This window comes from Vigna angularis, chromosome 6, assembly GCF_016808095.1.
Source record: "Vigna angularis cultivar LongXiaoDou No.4 chromosome 6, ASM1680809v1, whole genome shotgun sequence".
NCBI classification, from domain to species: Eukaryota; Viridiplantae; Streptophyta; class Magnoliopsida; order Fabales; family Fabaceae; genus Vigna; species Vigna angularis.
Genome location: NC_068975.1, coordinates 11117796 through 11141241, shown reverse-complemented (window position 1 = coordinate 11141241; position 23446 = coordinate 11117796). Strand labels below are relative to the sequence as shown.

The window sequence follows — 23446 nt, the reverse complement described above, 5'->3', positions numbered from 1 at the left end:
TCAGTGGATGCATAGATGGAAGAAGAGCTCTAGGTGATTGAATATACTAGCTCAAACGGCCTTCACTAGAAGGAAGCTAGATGGAGAAGGAAAGCTCAATAAGAGGTGACTTTTGGCAGAGTTCTGGTTGCTGGAAAATACATCAGCAGAGTAAAACTCAATATTCTTCAAAAGTAATCTACAAGCTTTGCCTATGAGATTTTGTAGATCAATCTCAAGGCTTTAAGCAAGCAATTTACACGTTTCAAATTTGAACCCATGTGCTAAATGTGTGGCTTCTAAAACACGTGACAAATGAGTTTTATGTGGAGAAAACAATTACTAATGCAGCCCCATAGAAGGATAAGCACACCCCTTCTTGTATAGAAATGTCTATTTTACCCTTCTCCATGTTTTGGCAGATTTGGAATATCTTAAAAGCATCTTCTAGGTCTCCAATCTTCCATCCAAAGATAGCAAAGAGGGTTTAGCCTTTGGGAGAGTACTCATCTTGTAGCTTCTTGATCATCCCTCTTGAGATAGGTCCAATGGTGCTAGGCCTTCTTGTATCATTCCCTTCCCCTTGGAAAGGATTTGTCCTCAAATCTGATGGTGCTTCTGAAGACTTATTTTTGGTGGTTCACAAGGGTTCCTCCGGGGTCAAATATCCATCTGCAATAAGCATCAAACATATCTCTAATTAGTTTTCTTTGACCCAATAATATATATAAAAGACTATGTGTAGAAGAAGGTTTCCTAATTTTTAAATTTTTAATGTTAATATAACAAAGAAACCTTTCTTCATTTGAAATTTTATTTGTATCTTGAGTTATTGGTAACCATAATGGTAACCATAACCCAAGTTGTGACTTTTCATGTGTTGAAAGTGATAACATTTTTAAGGATGGAGTGGCAAAGTCTTTGAAAGAAAAGTGAAATTTGGAAATTTCAAATATAAATGGAGAAAAATGAAAGGATAGAAAACCTCCCCTTAAGAATCTAGCTTCTAGGGTAGAAGGAGATGTTGCCCTTAGTTGCTTTTTCTTTTCTTCCATTTCTATTCGTTCAACTTCTTTCTTTTCTCTTCTTTGTGCGTCTTTTCTCTCTTTCTCTCTTCTTTCTCTTTCTTCCTCATCTCTTCTTTCTCTTTCTTCCTCATCTCTTCTCTCTCTTTCTTTCTCTTTTCTTCTCTTGTTTTCTTCTCCTTCTCTTCTCTCTTGCTCTCTTCTTTTCTCTTCTCTCTCTTTCTTCCTCTTCTCTTCTATTTCGTTCTTCTTCTTCTCTTCTTTCTTTTTCTCTTCTCTCTCTTTCTTCTTGCTTTTGTTTTTCTCTTTTTAATCTCTCAATTCTATATTTGCTTGTCTCTTGCCATAGCCTCTTAAGTTTTTCTAGAAACTCACTTTCCCTACGAGAGTACCCACTTATATTTTGAATGAATGACTCACCTTCTCTAATAAGCTCTCTCATAAGTTCTAAGTTCCTTTCAATTTCTCGAGGCACAAACTTTCTTCTCATACAAGCTTTCAATTCATTCCAATCATGGATGGGAAATTTTCTACCTATGTTAACATGATATTGTCTATCATCCCACCACTCTTTTGCATGCTTTTTAAAACTAGAAGTGTAAAGACTAAGAATATAAGATTCATTGTCTCTAGAATATTCAGATTTAATTTTGCTCACCATCAATGAATGCAGGTCATTAATTTCCTTTTCCCAAGCTAGGTATGTTAATGCACCAATATCATCACCAAAGAATGGAATGTTTTCACTAGCTTGTTTATACAAATCATCTTCAATTCTATCAAATTCATAAGATGAACAAAACTTCCTTCTAGCTTTACTTTTCCTTATCAATCTCAACTCATCTTGAATAACAACATTTTGAAGCTCTCTATTGACTTTTTCTTCATTCATTTCTCTTCTTATTTCCTTGAATTCATTAGCTAAAGTTTGAAGAGAAAAATGTTCTTTTTCACTATCACTAATCCTAGGAGAATGCCTTCTAGACATTATGATGGACTTAAATGTTATTCTTGAAGTAAAGACTAGAGCTTTTCACTTGAAAGCAATATTCCAGGTAAGGGAGGTGATTCACTAGGAATGCTTAAGTACCAAGCCTTATCCTTGCCAAATATGCTTCTAGTTACTTACTAGAGTCCTTAGATCAAAATCACTCTTAAATCCACTTAAGTCTTAAAGACAACAAAGAAAACACAAAGCAAAGAAAGAACACAACCTAACTCTAAATTCGGACCCCTAAGAGAGCTTCCTATTCGCACAAGATATATGCTATCTAGTCGAGAATGGGAAAAGCAATTAAAGTGAGGTCTCCTAGGTGAGGCTTAGACTTTGGATCTAAGACACACTCACCGACTACTCAATTTTAGGTTGTGAGACTTCTTTCAGTCAAGTTAGCAAATGAGGGAAGAACACTTATGAGTTCTTCCACTTCACTTGCTTGCAATGGCCAACTTACAAAATTGGAAAAGAAAGTAAACACAAAAATACAAGGGAAACAACAAAATTTGGGAAAAACAAAGAGGTAGTTGAATGTGGCAGCTTTGGTTGCTCTCAAACAAGTAATGAATCAGACTGGATTCATGCAATTCTCTCAGCTGCAAAGTGAATTATGTTGCTGTTGCAGCAACCAGTTTGATGCAGACCAGTGAAGAATGTGGTTCTGCTGCACCAAAAATCAACTCCAAAGTTGATCTTTTCTTGCTCCAATCCACTCCTTAAGATGCTACCAGTGTTGTAGGACCATCTGAGATAATTCTGCACCCAACAAAGAGCTCATACAAACCACCAATAATCAATTATTAAGCCAGAAAATCAACACTGTTGCTGCCAGAAACTGTTAAACCAGAATGCACAACTGTAGTTTTATCAAACAGCTTATGTGCAGGATTTTCAAACAGCTTAAATCAATCAATTAATCGGTTTCCAATGAATGGTGGCACTCAAAATGAACTTAGGAAAGGATCTATAGTAGATTTGAAAAGCAAGAAACAAAGATAAGTTGCAGCTTTGATCAATTTCGAAACCAAATGTAAACTAGGCAAAGTGTTTGATAAAATGCCTAGAAGAAAGCTGAAAAACTGTGCATCAGATTTTAAATTTTGCTTGGCACTGGTTCACACAGCTTTTTACAATGCAGTTTATGGTAAGATTTGAATTGTGCACTTCTTTTAATTCAATTGAACCAAGCTTTTGCTACCAATTCTGAACTAAATTTGATGCAGTAATCACAACAAGCTTTCAAATTAAAAATTCTGCAACTATACCAGGAAAAGATGCTTAAATATTGGTGGTTTGAATGGTCATTTTGCACAAACAAATTTGGACTCTTAATTTTATGATTGGAGCAAATTTGTTTTACCAAATATGACTTGTGCAAACTGCCAGCAGAGGCTAAATGCTTTTAAATCAAAATTTGACTATTGCAGTTGCTCTTTCACACCAAATTTGGCCAATTCACCATCCAATTTTTAGCAAAAGAATCAAACTGATATGTAATCAATTAAAATGACTCTAAGACAGCAAATCAAACTTAAACAAGACTCTAGGAATGACTGAAAAGATATCCAAATATGAGTTCTAATTTGGACAGATTCAAAATCAGAAAAATGACTCAAACAATGATGATTGCAGTTCGGTCAAGCTGCTTAAACCAGGATTTCCAGATTCTGCATAATGGTGCATCCAGTTTTTATGGTCTTAGACAATACAATATTCATATGGTTTGCACATATTGTAAAGTCAGCATATCATCACAGCCAAGGATGATATTTCCATACAATCCAGTTTCAGAGAAAACATATGAAAACCATATTTAAAACAGATTTGGATCAGCATTCATTGGCACTGCACTGTGATGGAATTCAAGATGCACTGAGCTCTTTAATCATTGCTCATCTCATGTGCTTCTATTGAAAATCCAATCAAACACAGCAGATTTATCCCAAACCAGTTTCAACTCAGAAATTTGACAAAATAAACCAAAACACAGTACTAGACATGACAGAATTAGATTCCAAAATTAAAAGACTCAAAGCAAAGAATTGACCGATTAAAATGATGAACAATAAAGCAATTAAAAGCTGGAAACAACAAATTTCTCAATTGAAATCTACTGGAACTGTGAAAACAATGTAACAGTACAACAAAATACAGAAAACAAGAATGGAAATGTTGAGAGAATGCAGTGAATGAAAACAGATACTCAGCTGGAGCGTGATGCAGAACCAAGGCTCTGAATACCACTTGATACAGTTGCTCCAGAAGAGGTGTGGGTTGAAGGCAGTGGAATGATGAATTGGATCATGAGCAGTGTCGAAGTTGGCTCATGAGAAGCAGCTGGCAGCGGAAAGAATTGTGGTTTGGCAGCAGCGGAATAGTGAATTCAGTGGATGCATAGATGGAAGAAGAGCTCTAGGTGATTGAGTATACTAGCTCAGACGGCCTTCACTAGAAGGAAGCTAGATGGAGAAGGAAAGCTCAATAAGAGGTGACTTTTGGCAGAGTTCTGGTTGCTGGAAAATACATCAGCAGAGTAAAACTCAATATTCTTCAAAAGTAATCTACAAGCTTTGCCTATGAGATTTTGTAGATCAATCTCAAGGCTTTAAGCAAGCAATTTACACGTTTCAAATTTGAACCCATGTGCTAAATGTGTGGCTTCTAAAACACGTGACAAATGAGTTTTATGTGGAGAAAACAATTACTAATGCAGCCCCATAGAAGGATAAGCACACCCCTTCTTGTATAGAAATGTTTATTTTACCCTTCTCCATGTTTTGGCAGATTTGGAATATCTTAAAAGCATCTTCTAGGTCTCCAATCTTCCATCCAAAGATAACAAAGAGGGTTTGGCCTTTGGGAGAGTACTCATCTTGTAGCTTCTTGATCATCCCTCTTGAGATAGGTCCAATGGTGCTAGGCCTTCTTGTATCACATTTGAATAATGATAAAGTCTTGATTGACTTTTTTCCTTAATAGTGTGATGTCTACTTGACCTTTTGTGAAAACATTTTTGATAAGGAAGAGACTTAACCTTTCGCACCAAGCTTTGGGGGCTTGCTTTAATCCATATAGACCCTTGTTAAGTCTAAAGACATGTGTGGGATTGATTGAACATTCAAAGCCCGAAGGTTGTTCCACATACATTTCTTCCTTAATGTCATCATTTAGGAATGCACTCTTGACATCCATTTGATAAAGTTTGATCTTGTTGAACTTCACAAATGATATAAGAATGTGAATGACTTCTAACCTTGCTACCGGGGGATAAGTTTTGGTGTAGTCAATTCCTTCTTGTTGTGAATAACCTTTCGCAACCAATCTTGCATTGTTTTTTGTTACTATTTCGTCTTCATCCAATTTGTTGTGATAAACCCATTTATCCGACTACATGTTTTCCTTGAGGTAACTTAACGAGTTCCCATACCTCATTTTTCTTGAACTGATCCAGTTCTTCTTTCATGGCTTCTAGCCAAGAGTTATCTTCTAGAGCCTGATTGATGTTTCATGACTCTATTTGGGAGATGAAAGTTGTGGTAGGTTGCTTGTGATATGCTTTTGTTCTCACATACTCATTTAGATTTTCTATGCTCTTTTCTAAGGGATGATCCTTGACTATTAGGCGGTGTAGATTGTTGGGTTCCCTCATTTCTTTAGATGTATCATTGAGTTGTTGTTCCTGATGATTTTCTTCTTGACCACTGATTATATCTGAAGTAGATTCATTTGCCTCCTTGGACAGAGTATCATCTATCTACAATTTAGAAAATGAGTTGTCTAGCTCTGACTTGTTTAGGTGAGGCTCATGATTAAACTTCACATGAATGACTTCCTCAACTTTAAGGTTCTAGAATTGTACACTTTAAACGCTTTTGATGTTTCTAAATAGCCAAGCATGATTCCTTCATCACTTTTGGAGTCAAACTTCCCTAGATTGTCCTTAGAGTTCAAAATGAAGCATTGACATCCGAAAGGATGAAAGTAAAAGATGTTGGGCCTTTTGTCTTTTCATAGTTCATAAGGTGTTTTGTTAATGATTGACCTACTGTAAACTCTATTATGAAGATAACATGCAATATTGACTATTTCTACCCATAAGTGCTTAGGAGAGTAAAAGCATTTAACAATGTTCTGGTCATCTCTTGTAAAGACTTGTTTTTCCTTTCAACGACTCAATTTTGTTGTGGAGTCCTTAGAGTTGAAAAGTTGTGCTTAATGCCAAAGTTTTTCCAAATTTTCTGAAAAAAATCATTTTCAAATTCTCCTCCATGGTCATTTATGATAAACATGATTATAAAATTCTTTTTAGTTTCTATCCTTTCATCGATTTTGCAGAAAGTATCAAATGTCTCGTCCTTGTGAGTCAGAAATAGAACCCAAGTCCACTTAGAGAAGTCGTCTACTACTTCAAGTCCATAGCGTTTACCACTCATAGACGTTGTTTCTTGAGGTCTAAATAAATCTATATGAAGCCACTCTAGAGGTCGTTTTGTAGAAATAATATTTTTACTTTTGAAAGACTCTTTGACCTGTTTGCCCTTCATGCAAGAACTACAGAAGATTGTATCATTGAATGACACTTCAGGCAATCCTCTTACGAGATCATGATGTTGCAACTTTGAGATTAATCACATACTTACATGTTCACAATTATTGTGCCATGATATTGCCTCATCTTTCATAGATATCAAACATGAAACACTTCAGACTACAATTCATGTAGATTTATTTTATTCAAGTTACCATGTCTATTAACTATAAATACTATTGAACTGGTATCATCTAATACCTTACATTGACCTTTTTCAAATACAACATTGTATCCACTTTTACATAATTGACTTATGCTTAGTAGATTATTTTTAAGGCCATTTACTAATAAAACATTATCAATGGAAGGGGAGAGGTTCGCACCTATCTTTCCAATTCCAATGATCTTTCTCTTTTGGTTTCTTCCAAAGGTGATTGTTCCTTCTTTCTTGCTCCTTAGGTTTAGGAACATACACTTTTCTCTTGTCATGTGTCGTGAGCACCCATGATAGGGTTTTTCTTTCCGTCATTAAGCATATCTACAAAAGGAATTATTTGACTCTTAGGTACCCATATTTCATTGGGTCCTTGTTTGTTAGTTGTGTACATCTTCTTCTTTCCTGAAGATGATGTACCACTAATTAACCTAACGAACCTAGTATTTTTGGTTTTTGTATTGAATTTACTAAACCCTATGACTCGTTTATATGAGGGATGCCTACTTTCTTTTAATAGGAGATTTAGCTCGTCATTCCGTTCAAGTGTTCTATTCAACACTTTGGTGAGAGTATTGTTTTCATGCCTAAGGGATTTTATGTGTCTAACACTTTCAACAATGGTTTATCTTCTACAAATCTTTTATTATGCAAAAGAGTTATCTCCTTTTCTTGTTCAGAGACTATTAACTCTTTCTTAAGACCACTAATATTTTGTTATAGTAACGTCACATTATCCTTGCATGAAGTTACTTCCTCTTTTAAGGCATTGTTTTCTACAAAATGTTCTCTACTTTGTTTACATAAAAGCCTATGCGTGCTAGACAATTTATATGAATATGAAAGTAGTTCATAGTATGCATGAATAATTGAGTATAAGTTTGAGAAATCTACCTCGTTATTAGAGTTGTTAGATGTATTCTCAGACATACTTTTGCGTCTTCATCCTCATCAGACATGTCCATGTCCTCCCAAGTGCTCATTAGCATTTTCTTGTTTTCATTTATGGGTCGACTGAATTTTTCTTTATATTTTCGATATCAGGACATTTTGATCTGAAATGTCCAAGTTTGTTGAACTCATAACAAATAGTTGAGTCCTTCAGTCGTCTGTCCTTTGATTTGTTCTTCGAGCCAGATTCAAAGTGTCTGCCCTTGAACATTGTGTCTTTGTTTCTCTTTCACATAGACTGAAACTTTTTCGATATGAATGAAAGCTTCTCTTCTTCATTTTGGTCCATGGAGTTTTGCTCATCATCCGACTCTTTAGAGGATTTATTAATTCTAAGAGCTTTGGTGGAAGTCTTATTTGAAACACTTAAAAAACAATAGAAGGGGAATTAAATAATGTTAATGGAAAAACCTTTTCCCAACCTTTGATAAATAAGATTTGTGAGTATTAGATTTATCAAATAAGTATTTAAACGCTCGTGGTAAATGATTGTGGGAGATAATTTCACTTTTTTTTGCTATTCAAAATATATTTATATTTCAAAACTTTACTATTATTATTTAGGTTTAATCATTCGACACGTCCCATTTTTGGGTGGGAATCTCAAATTAGTCCTTTTCTTTTTCGGTGTCTGATAAACAAATTTTTAATCCTAAAAAACAGAGTCAAAAACTTGTTAATACCTCGGCAAGTGCACCGAATCGTATTAAGTAATAATAAATGGTAAGACCAAGTATCATTTCCCAAGAGACTCACGACACTAAACAATTATGTGATTACTCAACTAATTAAGACTCTAAAGAACATATTTTGGGGTTTTTGAATGCAAATGCAATAAAATAAACATGAATGCAATTTGATCAATTAAGGCTAAACACAATAATAAATGAATGAAGTTGATGATATTGTTGTAAGGTTTAGATTTTACCTAATTTACTCTCATGTATTTATGAATTCGTCTTTCTTCATTAATGTTAATGCCACTCTCTAATTTACCTTAAGCCCGATGTCTCGTCGAAGAAAGCCTAATCCTAATCACTAGTTTACAATGTCTTGTCTCCCTAGCGATTAATCATGCATTACATTCGTACAAGAGCTTAAAGGCAACCGATCATCCTATTCCTATGTCTAATTAATATTGCTTCCGGGAGAATTTCCCTAGTTCTAGATTTTCCCGTATGTGTCCATATCAACAAAATCAATGATTATGCAATAGAATGAGTTAATCAAAGCATGCATAGAGCAAAGAGGAAAAACCCTAATAATTAATGAAGTAAAGCATATATAATAAGGAATCAATTCAATACATGAGAGTTTAAGAAGTTACATCTTTTCTAAGAACAATGGAGGTTTAGTTCTCCATCGTCATGGAAAAACTAGATGAACAATGGAATTAAAGAATGAAGGAGATAGAAAAACCCGAGAAAGAGAAGAGGAGAGTCGTCATCATCTCCAAACCTACCCCCAAGGGGTGAAAAATGTGTTTCTATGCTTAAGCCATCATAAGATGCAATCCCTAGGACGTGTAATTCCTTAAATAAAACATAAAAATAATAGAAAATAGGTCCAAGTCCATAAAAATAACAGAAAACAGGTCCAAGCCCACTTAAAATGGCGCTCAGCGGCACTTTTGCCGCTCAACGGTACTTGCGGCTCTTCAGAATGAAGCTCAACTGCATTTTTAGCCCTCAACGGTGATTTTGGCACTTCAAAACTGGCGCTCAACGCAACTTTTTGCTGCACTCTGGTTGACATTTTTGCATTCTGGTTGACTGGTTGACTTTTCTAGTTGACTGATTGACTTTTCTGGTTTTTGGTTGACTTTTATGCATTCCAACCATTCGGTACTTTAACTCTTCTTTCAAATCATTCCAATAACCTACAAAATCAAGGGAATCTAGCACAAAACCATTAAATTCACCTTTAACTCTCTTATTCAATAAACTAAAGCAAAAACATGAGTTAAAGCAAGTTTCTAAGTAAAAAATGGTTGATTTATTATCAAAATTAAGTATAAAAATAACGGTTTTTCAACCGTTGTCAATGTCTCAATTGGATACTTATTTTGTAAAAATTACAACAATTAGACCCTTACCGTTAAATTGGACCCAACGACGTTAATGTATGTTTTACGTGGCATGATACACTATATTTTTAATTGACGTGGCTCAATGAGGTGAATTTAGGTTGTTTTAAAATTAAAAAGTTGGAAAAAAATTGGGAAAAGTTCAAGGGAGATAATGTCGTGTCAGGATGGTTTTGCAATCGGGAAAACCTAAACTTGAAAACCTAAATTGGGCGTCGCGGAGAGGGGCTTCGAAGGACCAAATGTGTTATATGGAGAGCGTGCAGAAGGCGAAGGAGTAATCAGAGGAGGCATTGTTGATGGTGTTGGTGTTGGGGTTGTTGTTGTTGGTGGCGGCGTTGGGTTTGGGAAGGGAGGAGGAGGGGCGCGTGGAAGGACGGAGGCGATGGTGAAAAAAAGGAGATGGGCGATGGAGGAGGAGTAAAGGAGGGAGGTGGGGTTGGCGGTGGTTGATGAGAGTGAGTCAGAGAGAATGGAGGTGGTTGGGTCGAGGGAGTTGTGGAGGTGAAGCATATTTGACAGCATTAGCAGGAACGATTTATCCATCCCTTTTTCCTTTCACCCTCCCTCACTTCACCTCATCAACTATCAATATCTCTTTTGCTACATTAATTTTCTTAGGTATTTAATGATTACAAGCTCAACTGCAAAAGATTGAGTAGTTTTTCTTGATTTTTACTTTGGGCTGTTGAGTTGGTTGATTGGGGCTAAGTTATTTAGAAAATTAATATATTGAGTTCTTGGTTTCATCTATTATAATCAAATGTTTGCTGCTGCTTCAACAACAGAGCTCATTTTGTTTTTGTTATTTTTTTAGCTTAGTTTGTTTCTGGCTCTTAAAGATTGTCAATCAGTGTTGCAAAAGGCGATGATGGTGTTGACTTAAAGATTTAAGATATTGGGATAAGGATGATAGGAGAAAGGATGATGATTAAGATGAGAATATGATGGAGGAGACAAGTAGGGATTTATAAAGGGATTTAATTAGGGATTTATAAAACAAACTAAACGAAGTTATCCTTCTTGACCTTTTTCCAATTTTTTCCTAATTTTTTAATTTTAAAACAACTCAAATCCATGTCATTCAGCCACGTTAACTAAAAACATAGTTTACTGTACCACGTTAAGCATACATTAATGTCGTGGGTCCAATTTAACGACATGAGTCTAATTGTTGCAATTTTCACAAAATAAAGACTTAATTGAGACGCCGAAAAAAAAGAGAACTAAGAGATTCTCACCCAAAAATGGAACCTCCTGAATGATTAAACCTATTAACCTATTATTGAAATATAATATTTTATTATTAAAAGTAGTAAAAAAGGTTAAATAATAATTTTGTTTTTAGAAAATTCAATGGAAGAGTAGCTTTAAGTCAGAATTAAATGGTGTCTCCCACTTAAACCAAATGAAAAGTACGAACCCTTAGGGTGTGTTCTTTTGAAGGTATTTGGGGGAGATGATTTGAATGGATTGAGTGGATTTGAGGGTAATTTTTTTGTTGTTTTTTTAGTGGATTTGTGGTTAATTGAGAGTGGATTTGGAAGTAAAGTTTGTGAGAATTAGTGTAGGATTTGATTGATGTGATAGATTTTAAAAATTTATTTAATTGGTAGAAAATAAAGATTACCAAATTGCCCCTACTTATAAAAGTATTATAAAATGTTATTTTGTAATGTTATATTTAATTGTAAAAATGTTTATAAAGAGAAAAAAATTATGAAAAATTGTTAAAATTAATGTTTAAAAATTATAAAAATTAAATTGTAGTAAAATGAATATATTTTAAATTGTAGAATTAAATTGTAATATAATTTAGTACGAAGTGATATCTATTTATTTGTCACGCATGTGAGAATGATTAACATTAATCGTGTAGTTGTTTGATATCCAATTTAGCTTTATTTTCCAGCATAATTTTTCCATTTCTAGGTAAAAATACAATTTTTATTTTCCTTCAAAACTATACTTTGAAAGAAGTATTAGATGGAAGAATCCAAAGAACCCAAAAGAAAAAATAAAAAACGAGGTTGCAGAAAAGAAATGGAACCAAATGCAGCAATAGAGAGAGAATAGTGAATTCATCTCAAGTGAACAGACCGTTAAAGATTATCAAAATGCTCTTAGTTATTAAAGTAATATAAAATGGTATTTGTTAATGTTATATTTAATTGTAAAAATGTTTATAATAAGAAAAGGATAGTAATTTAGTAAATTGAATATAAAAAATACTTTAAAGTTTATAAATATAATTTTAAAGAAAATTAATAAAATACTTTTTGATAAAAATAATTTTAAATAATAGAAAAAAAATTAATAAAAAAATTAAAAGAATATTCTTTTAGAAAATTATTATTTTTTCTTTAAATATTATTTTTATTTAAATAGTGGATTTTAAGAATATAATTTAACCATGGTATAATTATTATTATTATTATTATTATTTATTACTAATTAAAACATATTAGTTACGTTTTTAGATTACAAGATTACATTTTTATATGAAATAAAATATTTTTAATTTAAAATTGATTATAATATAATTACATTTACTATCAAAATTGGAATTATGAAATTATAGGAGAGTAGAAAGGATATTTCCTCTTAAATTCCTTCAAATTTAAGCACGTAAGCGATGATAAGAAAAATTATGTATGTCAAAAATCAACTCTTTACATTGCTTTCAAATCCTCATAAACGAACATGATTTAATCTTCTAATCCCTCTCTGCAATTCCTCGTGAACAGAAATTTAGGTTCAAGTTCAAGCGAACACACCATTAAAGAGCGATCGCTGCCGCACGATCCTCCTCCCTGCCGAACCTCTGCGACGACGATCCTCTTCCCTGCCGAACCTCTTCCCTGCCGAATCTCCTTGAAGGTACACTATTTTCTTTTCGCTGAACTCTCTCACTCGACGCTGGCAGAGAAGAGAAGTAATTGAACCCTAACCTGACCTCCGCGCACGTAGCCCTTCGGCGACTCACCAGTAACATATGATAATCGGTTAAACCGCTTTAAGTAACCTATGATAAACAGTTTAAACCCCTATGAGTATCCTTGATAACAGTTTAAACAACCCCTGACATTTTTTCGCTCTTTTGATTTATCTTAGCCGAAGGTTGAAGTTAGGGTTGCCACTGCAAATGGGTGTGGCGGAGGCCAACACAGCCCTTCAAGCGCCCTCCAAAGCGACGTCAGATAGCGTCGAAGCCTTGCTTGATGTAACAAAATTAAATTAAATGAAGTTAAATTAAGTTCATTTGCACGTTTAATTTTTAAGTATGATCAATTGTTATGTTGAGTGTTGATGGTTTTTTTACAGGCTGTAAGATATAATGACATGGATGATGTTAAGAGCTTAGAGGCAAATGGGGTTCCTCTTGATTCCAAGGATGATCAGGGGAGAACAGGTATGTATGAAAGCTGTGAGAAAACCCATTATCAGGCCCTGTCAAATAATTGAATTTAGTTTTAAATAAAATTAGAGTGGATTGTAACATTATGAGCGGTTTACATTAATGTGTTAAAAGGATATGAAGCAATGTTGTTAAAATTGAGAATAAAATTGGATACTCACTCGATTCTGTGAGTGTGGAGGTTGAAGCAAGCTGACGTGGAGGGTGGATCGGCGCAAATCAGAGCAAGTATGCAGGATGCTCATTGAACTGAGGGATTTTTGGCCATGTTGATCCGTTTGTTTGATGGCCCATTAAAATAATGACCTGACCTTACCCAAGACAAGACCCAACACTTGTTACCTTTTTTCAGCTAGTGTTGCATTCACGATTCAGAAACAGAGAAGACCCACAAGGCACACACTAAGCTTCACGAGTCACAACCACCGTTGCCACCTTTGTAGTACCTAGTGATTGCGGTCTTCGTAGTCCCTGGCGCTCGCCTTCATTGTCAATGATGCTTGTTATCTATTTTACACTGTGTTTTAATTGCTTCTTTATTATCCTTCTCACCTGTTTTTGTTTCGCTTGCCGATTTGTTCATACTGCAAGCTATTACCTTAATCTCATGGTGCACTATGATGCTGAGTTTAAAGCTGATTATGAGGTGAAACATGGAATGTATGATTGTTTGGATAGGTTGATGGGAGACATTGATGAGATCAATAAGATTGATGCCCAAATTGAGTATTTCAAGAGCAAATTTGGATCTTTTGATAGTCCCATAGCTCAATGTGCACTTAAAACCAAAACTCCATCACAATGGTGAGAATCATATGGTGACGAACATCTAGATTTACAAAGATTTGCAATTAAAGTATTGGGTTTGACTTGTAGTTCATCTGGTTGTGAGCATAATTGGAGTGTTTTTTGAGAACTTAAGAATTTAAATTTATGAAATTGATTTTACAATTATTAGAGAGGCTAGTTTGACATGTTAATTAGCTTTATAATTATTTAGGTCCACACCAAGAAAAGGAATCGTTTAAAACAAAAGACCATGAATGATGTGATGTTATTCAAGATTGAAGAAGGATGTTAGGAAAAGGAAAGACTAACATTGATGATCTTGTTTTTGATGATGAATGGACTAAGGAGGAGAATGAAGCAAATTCAAGTTTGGATGCTTCAGATGAAGACAATTTAGTTGAAGTTGGAGAAGGCGAAGATGCTAGTAGAGGTGGTGTTGTTGCACCTATAGATGATTTGGAGGTTCCTCCAATTGTTGATGATGACGAAGGTCATGGAGGAGACGAATTAATGAAAATGAAGATCACATGGAGGATGACAATGATTATCCTAGTTTAATATGAATGATTTCCTTGGATAGTTTTTGTATTAAACATTTATGAATTTATTAGTTGTTTTATGCATGAGCATTTTATGAATTATGAACCTATTTTTAATTGTTATATATTAAATTTTATTACTCAAGACTTATAATGTATGAGTTATTTTTATCATCTATATTATTTTTAATGGATGCGCATGCTGTTTGAGTATAATTTTTCATATACTTGTAACTCTTTCGAGTCAAGTTACGGTGCTCGAATTATGATGTTTTATCCTCTTAGGATCCTGGAGTTTTGTAACATTGATGTGAAGGTAGACTTTGGTTATAGAGTTTGACTTTAAAGCTTGTCTTGGATGAGGTCTTGAGATGCAGGGCTTGTGAGGAGAGATCCCATGTCATAAGGTCATATTGATTGAATAAGTTGACTTTCATATTGAAAGAGGGCATTCAAAACTGCAGCCAGGGATAATACAATTTTTCTAGGAGATAAATTTTTTCTCTCTTGAGAAAATTCAGAAATAATTTACCTATGAGATCTTGTACAAGTGGGCTTGACTTTGCTCCTCTGATGTTTGCATCCAGCTCTTCATATGGCTGCGGCTAATGGACATGTGGATATTGTGGAGTATCTAATCATTAAAGGAGTGGTAAGTGGCTTTTTCTCAAACATTCTCATATGGTTTTCTTAACTTTGTGATCAGAGTGAGCCATTGGTTGATTGCTACAGCAGAAGTAGACGCTTTCTGTCTGATATCAAGTCATATCGCTGGCCGTTACCAACTTATTCCTTGAGTAAATCTGTTCTAGCATTTTATATTTGATGAAGTTTCACTGTCTGATTTCATTGACCATTACCTACCTTTCTGTCTCTCACTTCCAAACATCCAATCATATTAGAGGTTTTAAAGCATGTGCTTGTGCTTGTGAACAGGATCTTAATGCACCTAATGAGGAAAAAAATACACCTCTTCATTGGGCGTGTCTCAATGGGCATGTTGAGGTAAATAACGTGTTCGTTCAGTGACATCTTATTTTACAGTTCATGGTTTTCTTTGACATGGAATACCTTTCAGGTTGTCAAGAAACTAATATTAGCTGGAGCTAATGTCAGTGTTTTAAACAGGTTTGTTATATTACCGTAGCCTCAAGAATTTTAAGATATGCAGTGAGTTTCTTATAAGACAAAAATTAGACATAGTTTCTTAAATGCTTCTGATGTTCTTTAATTAGAGTTGGAGTCTTATATCAATAATCTTCCTGATAAAGATTTATAAGAAAGTTTAATGTATCTCAAATTAAAATTTCAATTCCATTGTAGAACAAAGTTCCTAAATTAAGTACAATGCTCATGTACGGACAACATAAAATAGTTTTACCCTGCCATTGAATCATACATCGCTATTGGCATGACTTTTATGGTAATTATTGTAAAAGGCAACAAATTTAACATAAATGTTATTTTGTGATTGGAGGATAGGGTAAAATTATTTTTCAATGTCTTATTTTTTTCTGAAATTAATTTAGATCTTGTCCTTGAAATGCATCTGTTTTGGCAATGACATTTTTCAGGCACGAGAGGACCCCAATGGATGAAGCTGTGAGTAGGGGAAAGCTAGAAGTGATGGATGCAACCAATGAAGCTGTGGCACTAGTTGAACTTCGTGGTGCTATGGTTTCTGAACAAGAAACCTGAAGTTTATGTCACTCTTGAGTAGCTTCTAATATGAGAATTTGGTGATAGTTAGTTATACGTGTGTTCTTATAATGTTTACATTGTTAGTGTGAACAAAAGTTTAAAATTAATTATCAAAACCTTTTATATCTTGTAATTAAATGTTTATTTATATTAATTGCATAAAACAAAAGATTTAGATGTTTTTTCGTTTTTTGTTTTTGTTTTATTTTTTCGTGATCTGTCCTCCGCAGCATGCTTAGGTGGGTTAAAATTGGTTTAGCTGTCAATTAGCTCTCCTTAATGTTTTTCTTCATTTTCTTCCCGCGCCTTATAATTTCTAACTGGATAATTATAATTTTTAAAATGATATTTTATCCTTACTCAAGGGACTGCTAGATTATCTGTTTCAGAAACAATCTACAATAAGCTTTTTGAATTTTTTTGAGTAGAACTTTACTTCAGGATTTCCAGCACATGGTTCTTAGAACAAGCTTTTGTAGACCATACGAATCCATTTAAGAAGGTTTCCAGAACAACATTTCTTGAACTAACTTTTCGAAAGACATAAGATGTTTTTCAGAATTAACTTTTTGAGACACTTTCTGGAACAAACATTTTGAAAAAAATATGAATTTGTTCCAATACAGGAATCCTAGAACAAAATTACAATAAGATTTTTGGAATGAGCCAGAACAAATTTCTAACTTATATGTTTTGTACAAATAATTATAGTTCTATTATACAATATTTTTAGTTTTCAAATAATTCTTTTATTATAAATTAGGTTTAATGTATATTTGTTTTAATTTTATATTTTTAGCTTATATAATCTGTTTATTGTTTTGATCATAACTTTTTATGTATATATTATTTTTGCTTATTTCAATGGCATTGTATTCTATATTGCTAGATTTTCAAACTGGACACAGTACGTTATATTTAGACTTCTTTACTATTTTTTACAATTTTTGTAAAAGAATACTATATATTTAAATTTGCTTATATTAACTTATACACTTTTAATTGAACTAATGAACCTTACTAGAATCCATGATCAGGTTCATATTTGCTTCAGTTTCCAAAGCTTATATAAAGTTTAATTGTGGTCAAAGTAGAGAGAGAATTCATTTACTAAATATTTGGATTTTGGGTGTAGAATAGAATCTGACTAGGTACTAAAACCTAGTGGCATATGCACTCAGTAACATCTCCCTCAATTTCCTTAACAAACTTTGCAATGTGAAGGAAATACTTCTCCAAAAATCTGAGTCTAAACTCTCCTAGTCAACCACTTGAGCTTTGGCCTCTATCATCCAACAAAACTCTGCTTAACCAGGCAAACACCAACTCTTTTACACAGTAGGTTGGCCACTACTTCATAGAAGCTTGATAGTTGTGAGCCATCGTCATATTTTGTTGTTGAATGTCATTAATCATCCCATTTCCCAGCTTCTTCAAGACTCTCAACAGATTGATAACAGATGATAATGCTTTGGCTTCAGCCTTTGCTTAACAACAGAGGCTTTTTGTTTAGCTTTTGCTTCAACTTCACATTGAAGACGTTCAACTTCTTCTTCCTTTGGACGGGAAAGTATTCTTTTCTAGCATTAACTTCATCTTTTAGATACTATATTCTTTACAGAGTTCGTAGGATTAATATTACTATATCTGAGATATAACATAAGTAAATTGAATTGTTGAACTTTTTCTTTTAGATACTCATACATACAGGTGCACTCAAAATTTTGTTTCTTTTTCGTGTCCCCATATTACATTTTCTTATTTTTTGTTACATCTTATTTTAGATAATATGCATTTAAAAAACTAAAGAGTCAAATAGTTAACTGAATAAAAGAACATAGTTATATATTTAACTGAACTAAAGAGCTTGGGTAGCAAGAAGGGATTGAACATGATTGTGCACAACCAGTTATTCTTTCGAAACAATTCACTCAATAAATAATACGCACCTGAGAAAAAAGGCATAAAAATGAATATGTACTAAAGCAAATTTAAGCCAAACTTAAGGAAGTCTAATGCATGAAACGAAACCAAATTTAAGCCACCGTGAGTGAGAGTTGTTTAATGCATGCATTTTGTCTTAGGCAATGTCACCAGTTTCAAGACCATGGCAGCATTTGTATTTAACAGAAGCTACTCCCATTTCATGTCCACACTTCTTATTTGGACATGGTAAGTGAGCTAGAATGTCCGTGGGGTAATTAGCAAATTCCCTATGTTCACATTTTTTAGGAACACTCTTAAACTCGCATTTCTCATAATAATCCTTGAAAGCTACATCAAAGCTCACTTCATGGTCCAATTTCTCTTTCCAAATTTCCAAGTCCATGACAGTTCTAAGCATAGCATCACCAAAACCTAGAAGCTTCACGTGAGACCCTTTTGTAAGAATGGCCCATCCATTAGGATCTTGTTTGAGGGACAACAAATTCTTAATCTCTCTTGTTGTGGAGTCTTCCACTTCTGCATCACCCTTCTTTATTCGTTTCCTGCTAGCAAGCATGTTGTCTATGGTGATCCAGAAGCGTGGAACGTTCTTGGGACTCTCACTTCCCAATTTATAGGACTCAATTGTGGTTTCCACTAGGCTGAAAGTTCCACTATTTTTCAATTTCTCCACAGCTGAGCTGAAATCTTCAATCCACTTGCTGTTGGTACCTCCATATATGAAGATGTAACAGTCCCTGTTGATCTGGGTTACCGACACAAAAAACACAGTTTTATTTAGTGTTGATATCTAAAATTACAATGGCTTAACTAGTAAATGAAGATGTAACAGTCCCTGTTGGTCACTATATTGTTTTTTTTACTGAATCGACTCCTTATTTGAATATAAAAACTAAATTACTAATTAAACCAATTACAAATGAATGTGATGCCAAGAAAACATGGGGATGCAAGCACAAGCCTTTGAGATTGTAGATGAAAATATAACTACAGGTTTCGTTGATACATGACTACTAAAAGTGTGGCAGTTTAATTTGGAAGAATTCAACAATAAAAAAAACAGTCATCAATGAATTATGCATGTACCAAACAGAACAAGCATTAGTTTGTAGAACTTACCAATTCCCTTATTGTTGAACTGACGTTCTTTATTTCAGTCCAAAACCAGTTCCACTGCTGAGTAAGTCGAATATGGTCAGAGGTTCTGAAAGGGAATCCCTCAATCCCCCATGTGGAAATAATTTGTTTTGCATCAGGGTTTTCCACTTTACCCTGAGGACTAATGAGCAAGATAATGGGGTTACCCTTGTAGTTGAATACCTCTTTGATAAGATCAATACCTGTTTTGAATTTGAATTCCTTCATCACGAACCACCCAACCTCAGAAATATTTTCTACCTTTTTCCTTTGCTCTTCATCCCAAACACTCACAATGGGGATCCACAAAATACTGAAATCCTCTTTTCTGTAACCTTCTACCTCTTTAGGCTCTTCCCTCAATTTCACATCGATTGATATCAAAAGCTGAGTCTCATAGTCAATGTTGTCAGTGCCCGAAATAAACAACAAGACATACTTGTTCTTGAACACTCCAATTCCAGCCTGTATATAAGTCAAGCAGATAATAATTAACAATGAATTTGTTATTGTACTCAACACTATGATACTGTAATGATTAAACCCTTTGTTTACACCGAGTTTAATCACTCATTATTGTTATTTTTACTTTTAAAGACAATCTTTTTAGTTTCTGGACAGCATTTTTAATCCCTTCAAAGAGTAAAAGGAATTAAAACGAAATGAGTGAAATTAAAGAACGATTCCAATGATAAGAAGCAAAATGAAAGTTTTATAGTTGTATAGACAAAACGAATAACCAAACATTCTATATACATTGGATTAATACTAAAAGTATAAGAAAATAGTAGTAGTGAAGATAGAATAATTAAAGATATTTCTTTAATCGATACCTCTTTTTGGGCAAGAACATTATACACTACTGGTCTTGGCTCCTGAGGATCAACAATAAGAGCTTCCAAATATTTTACAATGTCAGTTTCAGTTGAATTGTTGATAATATCCTTCCGCTTTGAATAATCTTTTATTCGCTCTGCATTCAACACAAAGAACATTTACCTCTGTCCCCAACTATAGTTCAATTTATCACCTTTACTAGTTCAGAGAATTTAAGGGAAAACATGCTTCTAATGTTCATATAAAAGATTTGCAAAAACACTAAACACGTAATTGACCTATTTGTGTGTTGCACTTATCCTGATGCTCCTTGAAATTTTTGAGAATGTAGTCCAACTTATAGTCAAATTTGGATAAGTCATATCTGTATCCCCTGAATCCAAGCATTTGCAATTACGAGTTATTATACAAAATTTTAATATACATAGAATAGATTTGGATCCTCTCATGTGTATAATTAACTTCAAGTCTATAATTAACATTCAAATTTTATATGTCAAATTTAAGTGTGAGTCTAAGTTTCATATTTTATAAAAATAAGAAGTTAATAAGAAAAACTTACTTGTCACCCAAGAAATCAATGTGGCTTGTACAAGTGACCAGGGTAATAATGGTCCAGTACGCAAGAACAGGAATCTCATGCAAAGTGTCGGTCAAACCAGGAACATCCTTTACGTTATAGTCTCCAGTAATGAGCTTCTTCCAATGAGTGATGCATTTAACTACTTCCATAACCTTCTTCACCAAATTGTTGAAGTGATCTAGCTGCTGCATGTTTTCCATGATGCTATGAAGTCCATTCAACTCTGCCAATGATTTTTCAAGTTTGTCGCGTGGAATAGGGACGAGTTGCCAAAGCTTGCCATACTCAAGAGCAAACGCCGCCAGAGCTATCACTGCTTTTGCATCCCAGGAATACTCTCTCAGCTGTTCAAGGATCAACATCGTTGTTTGATGGGCATATTGCTCTCCACGACCCGTGCAAATCATCTGCAACCAAAATCACTTGTTAAATTTCTCTCTTTTATCAACTTTAACACCACTCAAAAATTGTTATCATATATTATTTCATGCTTCATTTTCGGTGTCTCTATTTTGATGAGTGCATTTGTTATTTATTACAGGAATGTATGCTTTTTAATTCAGAGAAATTATTACTTGTTCTGATAACCAGAGTTAACTCAGTGGTTAAATAGCTTCTTTCTATTCTGAAATAAATCTTAAATTTGATTCTGCCTTTACCTGGCAAGAAATTCGCTTCAAGGTAGGGAGTCGAGGGCAAGATATTAATGTATCCTTTTCTTCTCTGACTTGTTCATTTTGTTCCCCATTCTGCTGTACATAAAATTGTCAACGCTTAGTTAAAGAACTTATAACTTACAATCATTATATATTACTTGAATATGTAGATTTGTGTGACAAATTATTAAAAAAGTATACTTTTGCATTTAGTTTCTCTTTTTTACAGAATTTAGTCTGGAGCATGGAGTTTCTGACATTGTTTTGTCTTACATCAGAAAGTTGAACAAAGAGATCTATTTAAATGGCTCCGGGAACAATTATTCACTTGAGGATTAAAGGAGTTTTTGTTCCACAGATAATGTTCCAATATCACAAATACATCTTTCTTTAATCTTTTGAAGTGTTTTCTAAACCAAAACCGTGACAGGAGTTCTAGATTTCAAATTTCAAAGAGAACAATATCTCATCGGATTTGAACATATAGATAACACATTGGACAATTCCAAGAGACTAGATAAGTTCAGCTAAGAATAGATAAATGCTTTGTAGAATAACTCATTACACTCAATAAGATATATACAAGAGTGTGTGAAGTGAAGTTACCTTGATCGAATGAGCAATTTCAATTGAGTGGTCGATCACTTTTGAAGCAATACTGTGAAGAGATCCAACGTCGTACTTCTCAACACAATGGTAATGAGTCATGTATATTTTCTCCAACATCTGATCGTCATTGACATCAAATGGGTTAAGCAACAGCTTCTCCTGAAGAAGAGTGTTACTGGAAACTTGCTTAGACGACATGTTAAAGTTCTTTAGACAAATATTTGAAAGCCAACAATGTGTATTTATACAGTGAAGAAAAGCACTGTAGTTTAAAACGAAAAGCCAAAATAATGACTAACAAACTTCAGTATATATCAAGAAAGAGAATGAATTACATAATACAAAATTCATGTGGCTTTTGTGACCTATAAGTTTGCTCTCATAAAGGGTGTAACTGATAATTTTCCAAACTAGAGTTACTCACTTACCTACTTCGATTCAAACCTTGAAGGAAAGAATGTGTAACAAACAGTACTGTAAAGAGTGATGTGTTTTCAAAAAGATAAAGGTAAAATTGCGAATAAAGGAAATAATATACTCGGAGTGTTTCTGCTATCATGAGTTCTGCCCTTTTATATATTTTATTATCAAAAGAATAGAAAAAGATTCAAGTTTAAGGTTAATTAAATAAACAAAAATATGTTTGATTGTGCATTTTTTAAGAGCTTAGAAATACACTGATACCAATACAAGTAAAATAATCATAAAGGGAGAATTTGCTTCCATTTAGAAGTACTTTTTATATGCTTTGGCCCTTTATTTTAGTACAAGATTGGTTGTTGGGAAAATTATTTTGAGTGACTAATAATATAAAGACTAATAATATAAAGAATGATGTTTTAAAATATTTTCTTTTACCAAATAGTTTTAAATTTATTTAATTTTTATTTAACTTATAAATTCCACATGAAATTTTGTATGAATTTTAAAATATACACACACATATATATATATATATATATATATATATATATATATATATATATATATATATATAACTTTTGCATTCAAAAAAGATTTATATTTGACAAAATAATTTAAAATTTTCTTTTCATTAAATGAGAAATATTAGTTTGGTTAACAGTTTGTTTGAAAGCATGATTACTTCTTTTGAAAATAATATATACCTAATAATTAAATTTTAAAAAATAAATACTTGTTGACATTTATTATAATGGTTCGTTTAAAATTTAATTATAGCCTCAAATTAATCCCACACTTTTTCATTGTAGATTTCAGAGTGATATTAAGTTTAATTTGTATTTATACAAGAGATGCACAAAATGAGGTGCACTTAATTGAACAGTTAAAAACTATTTTGAACCAAAAAAATTTGTTTGAATTCAACTGAGAAACTAAAGTGAACTATTTTTTATTTTATCTAACTACATGAACTAATAAATTATTGTAATATTAATTGAACCGAATTGTTATTTACTTTAATTTT

General features: G+C 33.4%; 2 protein-coding genes across 3 annotated transcripts; one reads left to right on the top strand and one right to left on the bottom strand.

Annotated features, from left to right (window-relative positions):
- The first annotated feature begins 12446 nt into the window (after positions 1-12446).
- On the top strand, positions 12447-16415 carry LOC108343814 (ankyrin repeat-containing protein P16F5.05c). The gene is made up of 7 exons (XM_017582205.2): positions 12447-12663; positions 12898-13006; positions 13108-13195; positions 15117-15181; positions 15466-15534; positions 15608-15657; positions 16104-16415. Exons 2-7 carry the CDS (start codon positions 12929-12931, stop codon positions 16225-16227), a joined length of 474 nt encoding a protein of 157 aa, XP_017437694.1. The 5' UTR covers positions 12447-12663; positions 12898-12928; the 3' UTR covers positions 16228-16415.
- A 1634-nt stretch (positions 16416-18049) lies between these two features.
- On the bottom strand, positions 18050-22219 carry LOC108344869 (protein SIEVE ELEMENT OCCLUSION B). Of its 2 annotated transcripts, none has more exons than XM_017583390.2 (7): positions 21997-22219; positions 21394-21486; positions 20714-21141; positions 20430-20524; positions 20148-20287; positions 19297-19779; positions 18050-18922 (listed from the first exon to the last, which is right to left on the bottom strand). In XM_017583390.2, exons 1-7 carry the CDS (start codon positions 22195-22197, stop codon positions 18311-18313), a joined length of 2052 nt encoding a protein of 683 aa, XP_017438879.1. In that variant the 5' UTR covers positions 22198-22219; the 3' UTR covers positions 18050-18310. The 2 variants fall into 2 exon arrangements, with proteins under 2 accessions (XP_017438879.1, XP_017438880.1); XM_017583391.2 differs by having other exon boundaries at positions 21394-21483.
- Positions 22220-23446: the final 1227 nt, after the last annotated feature.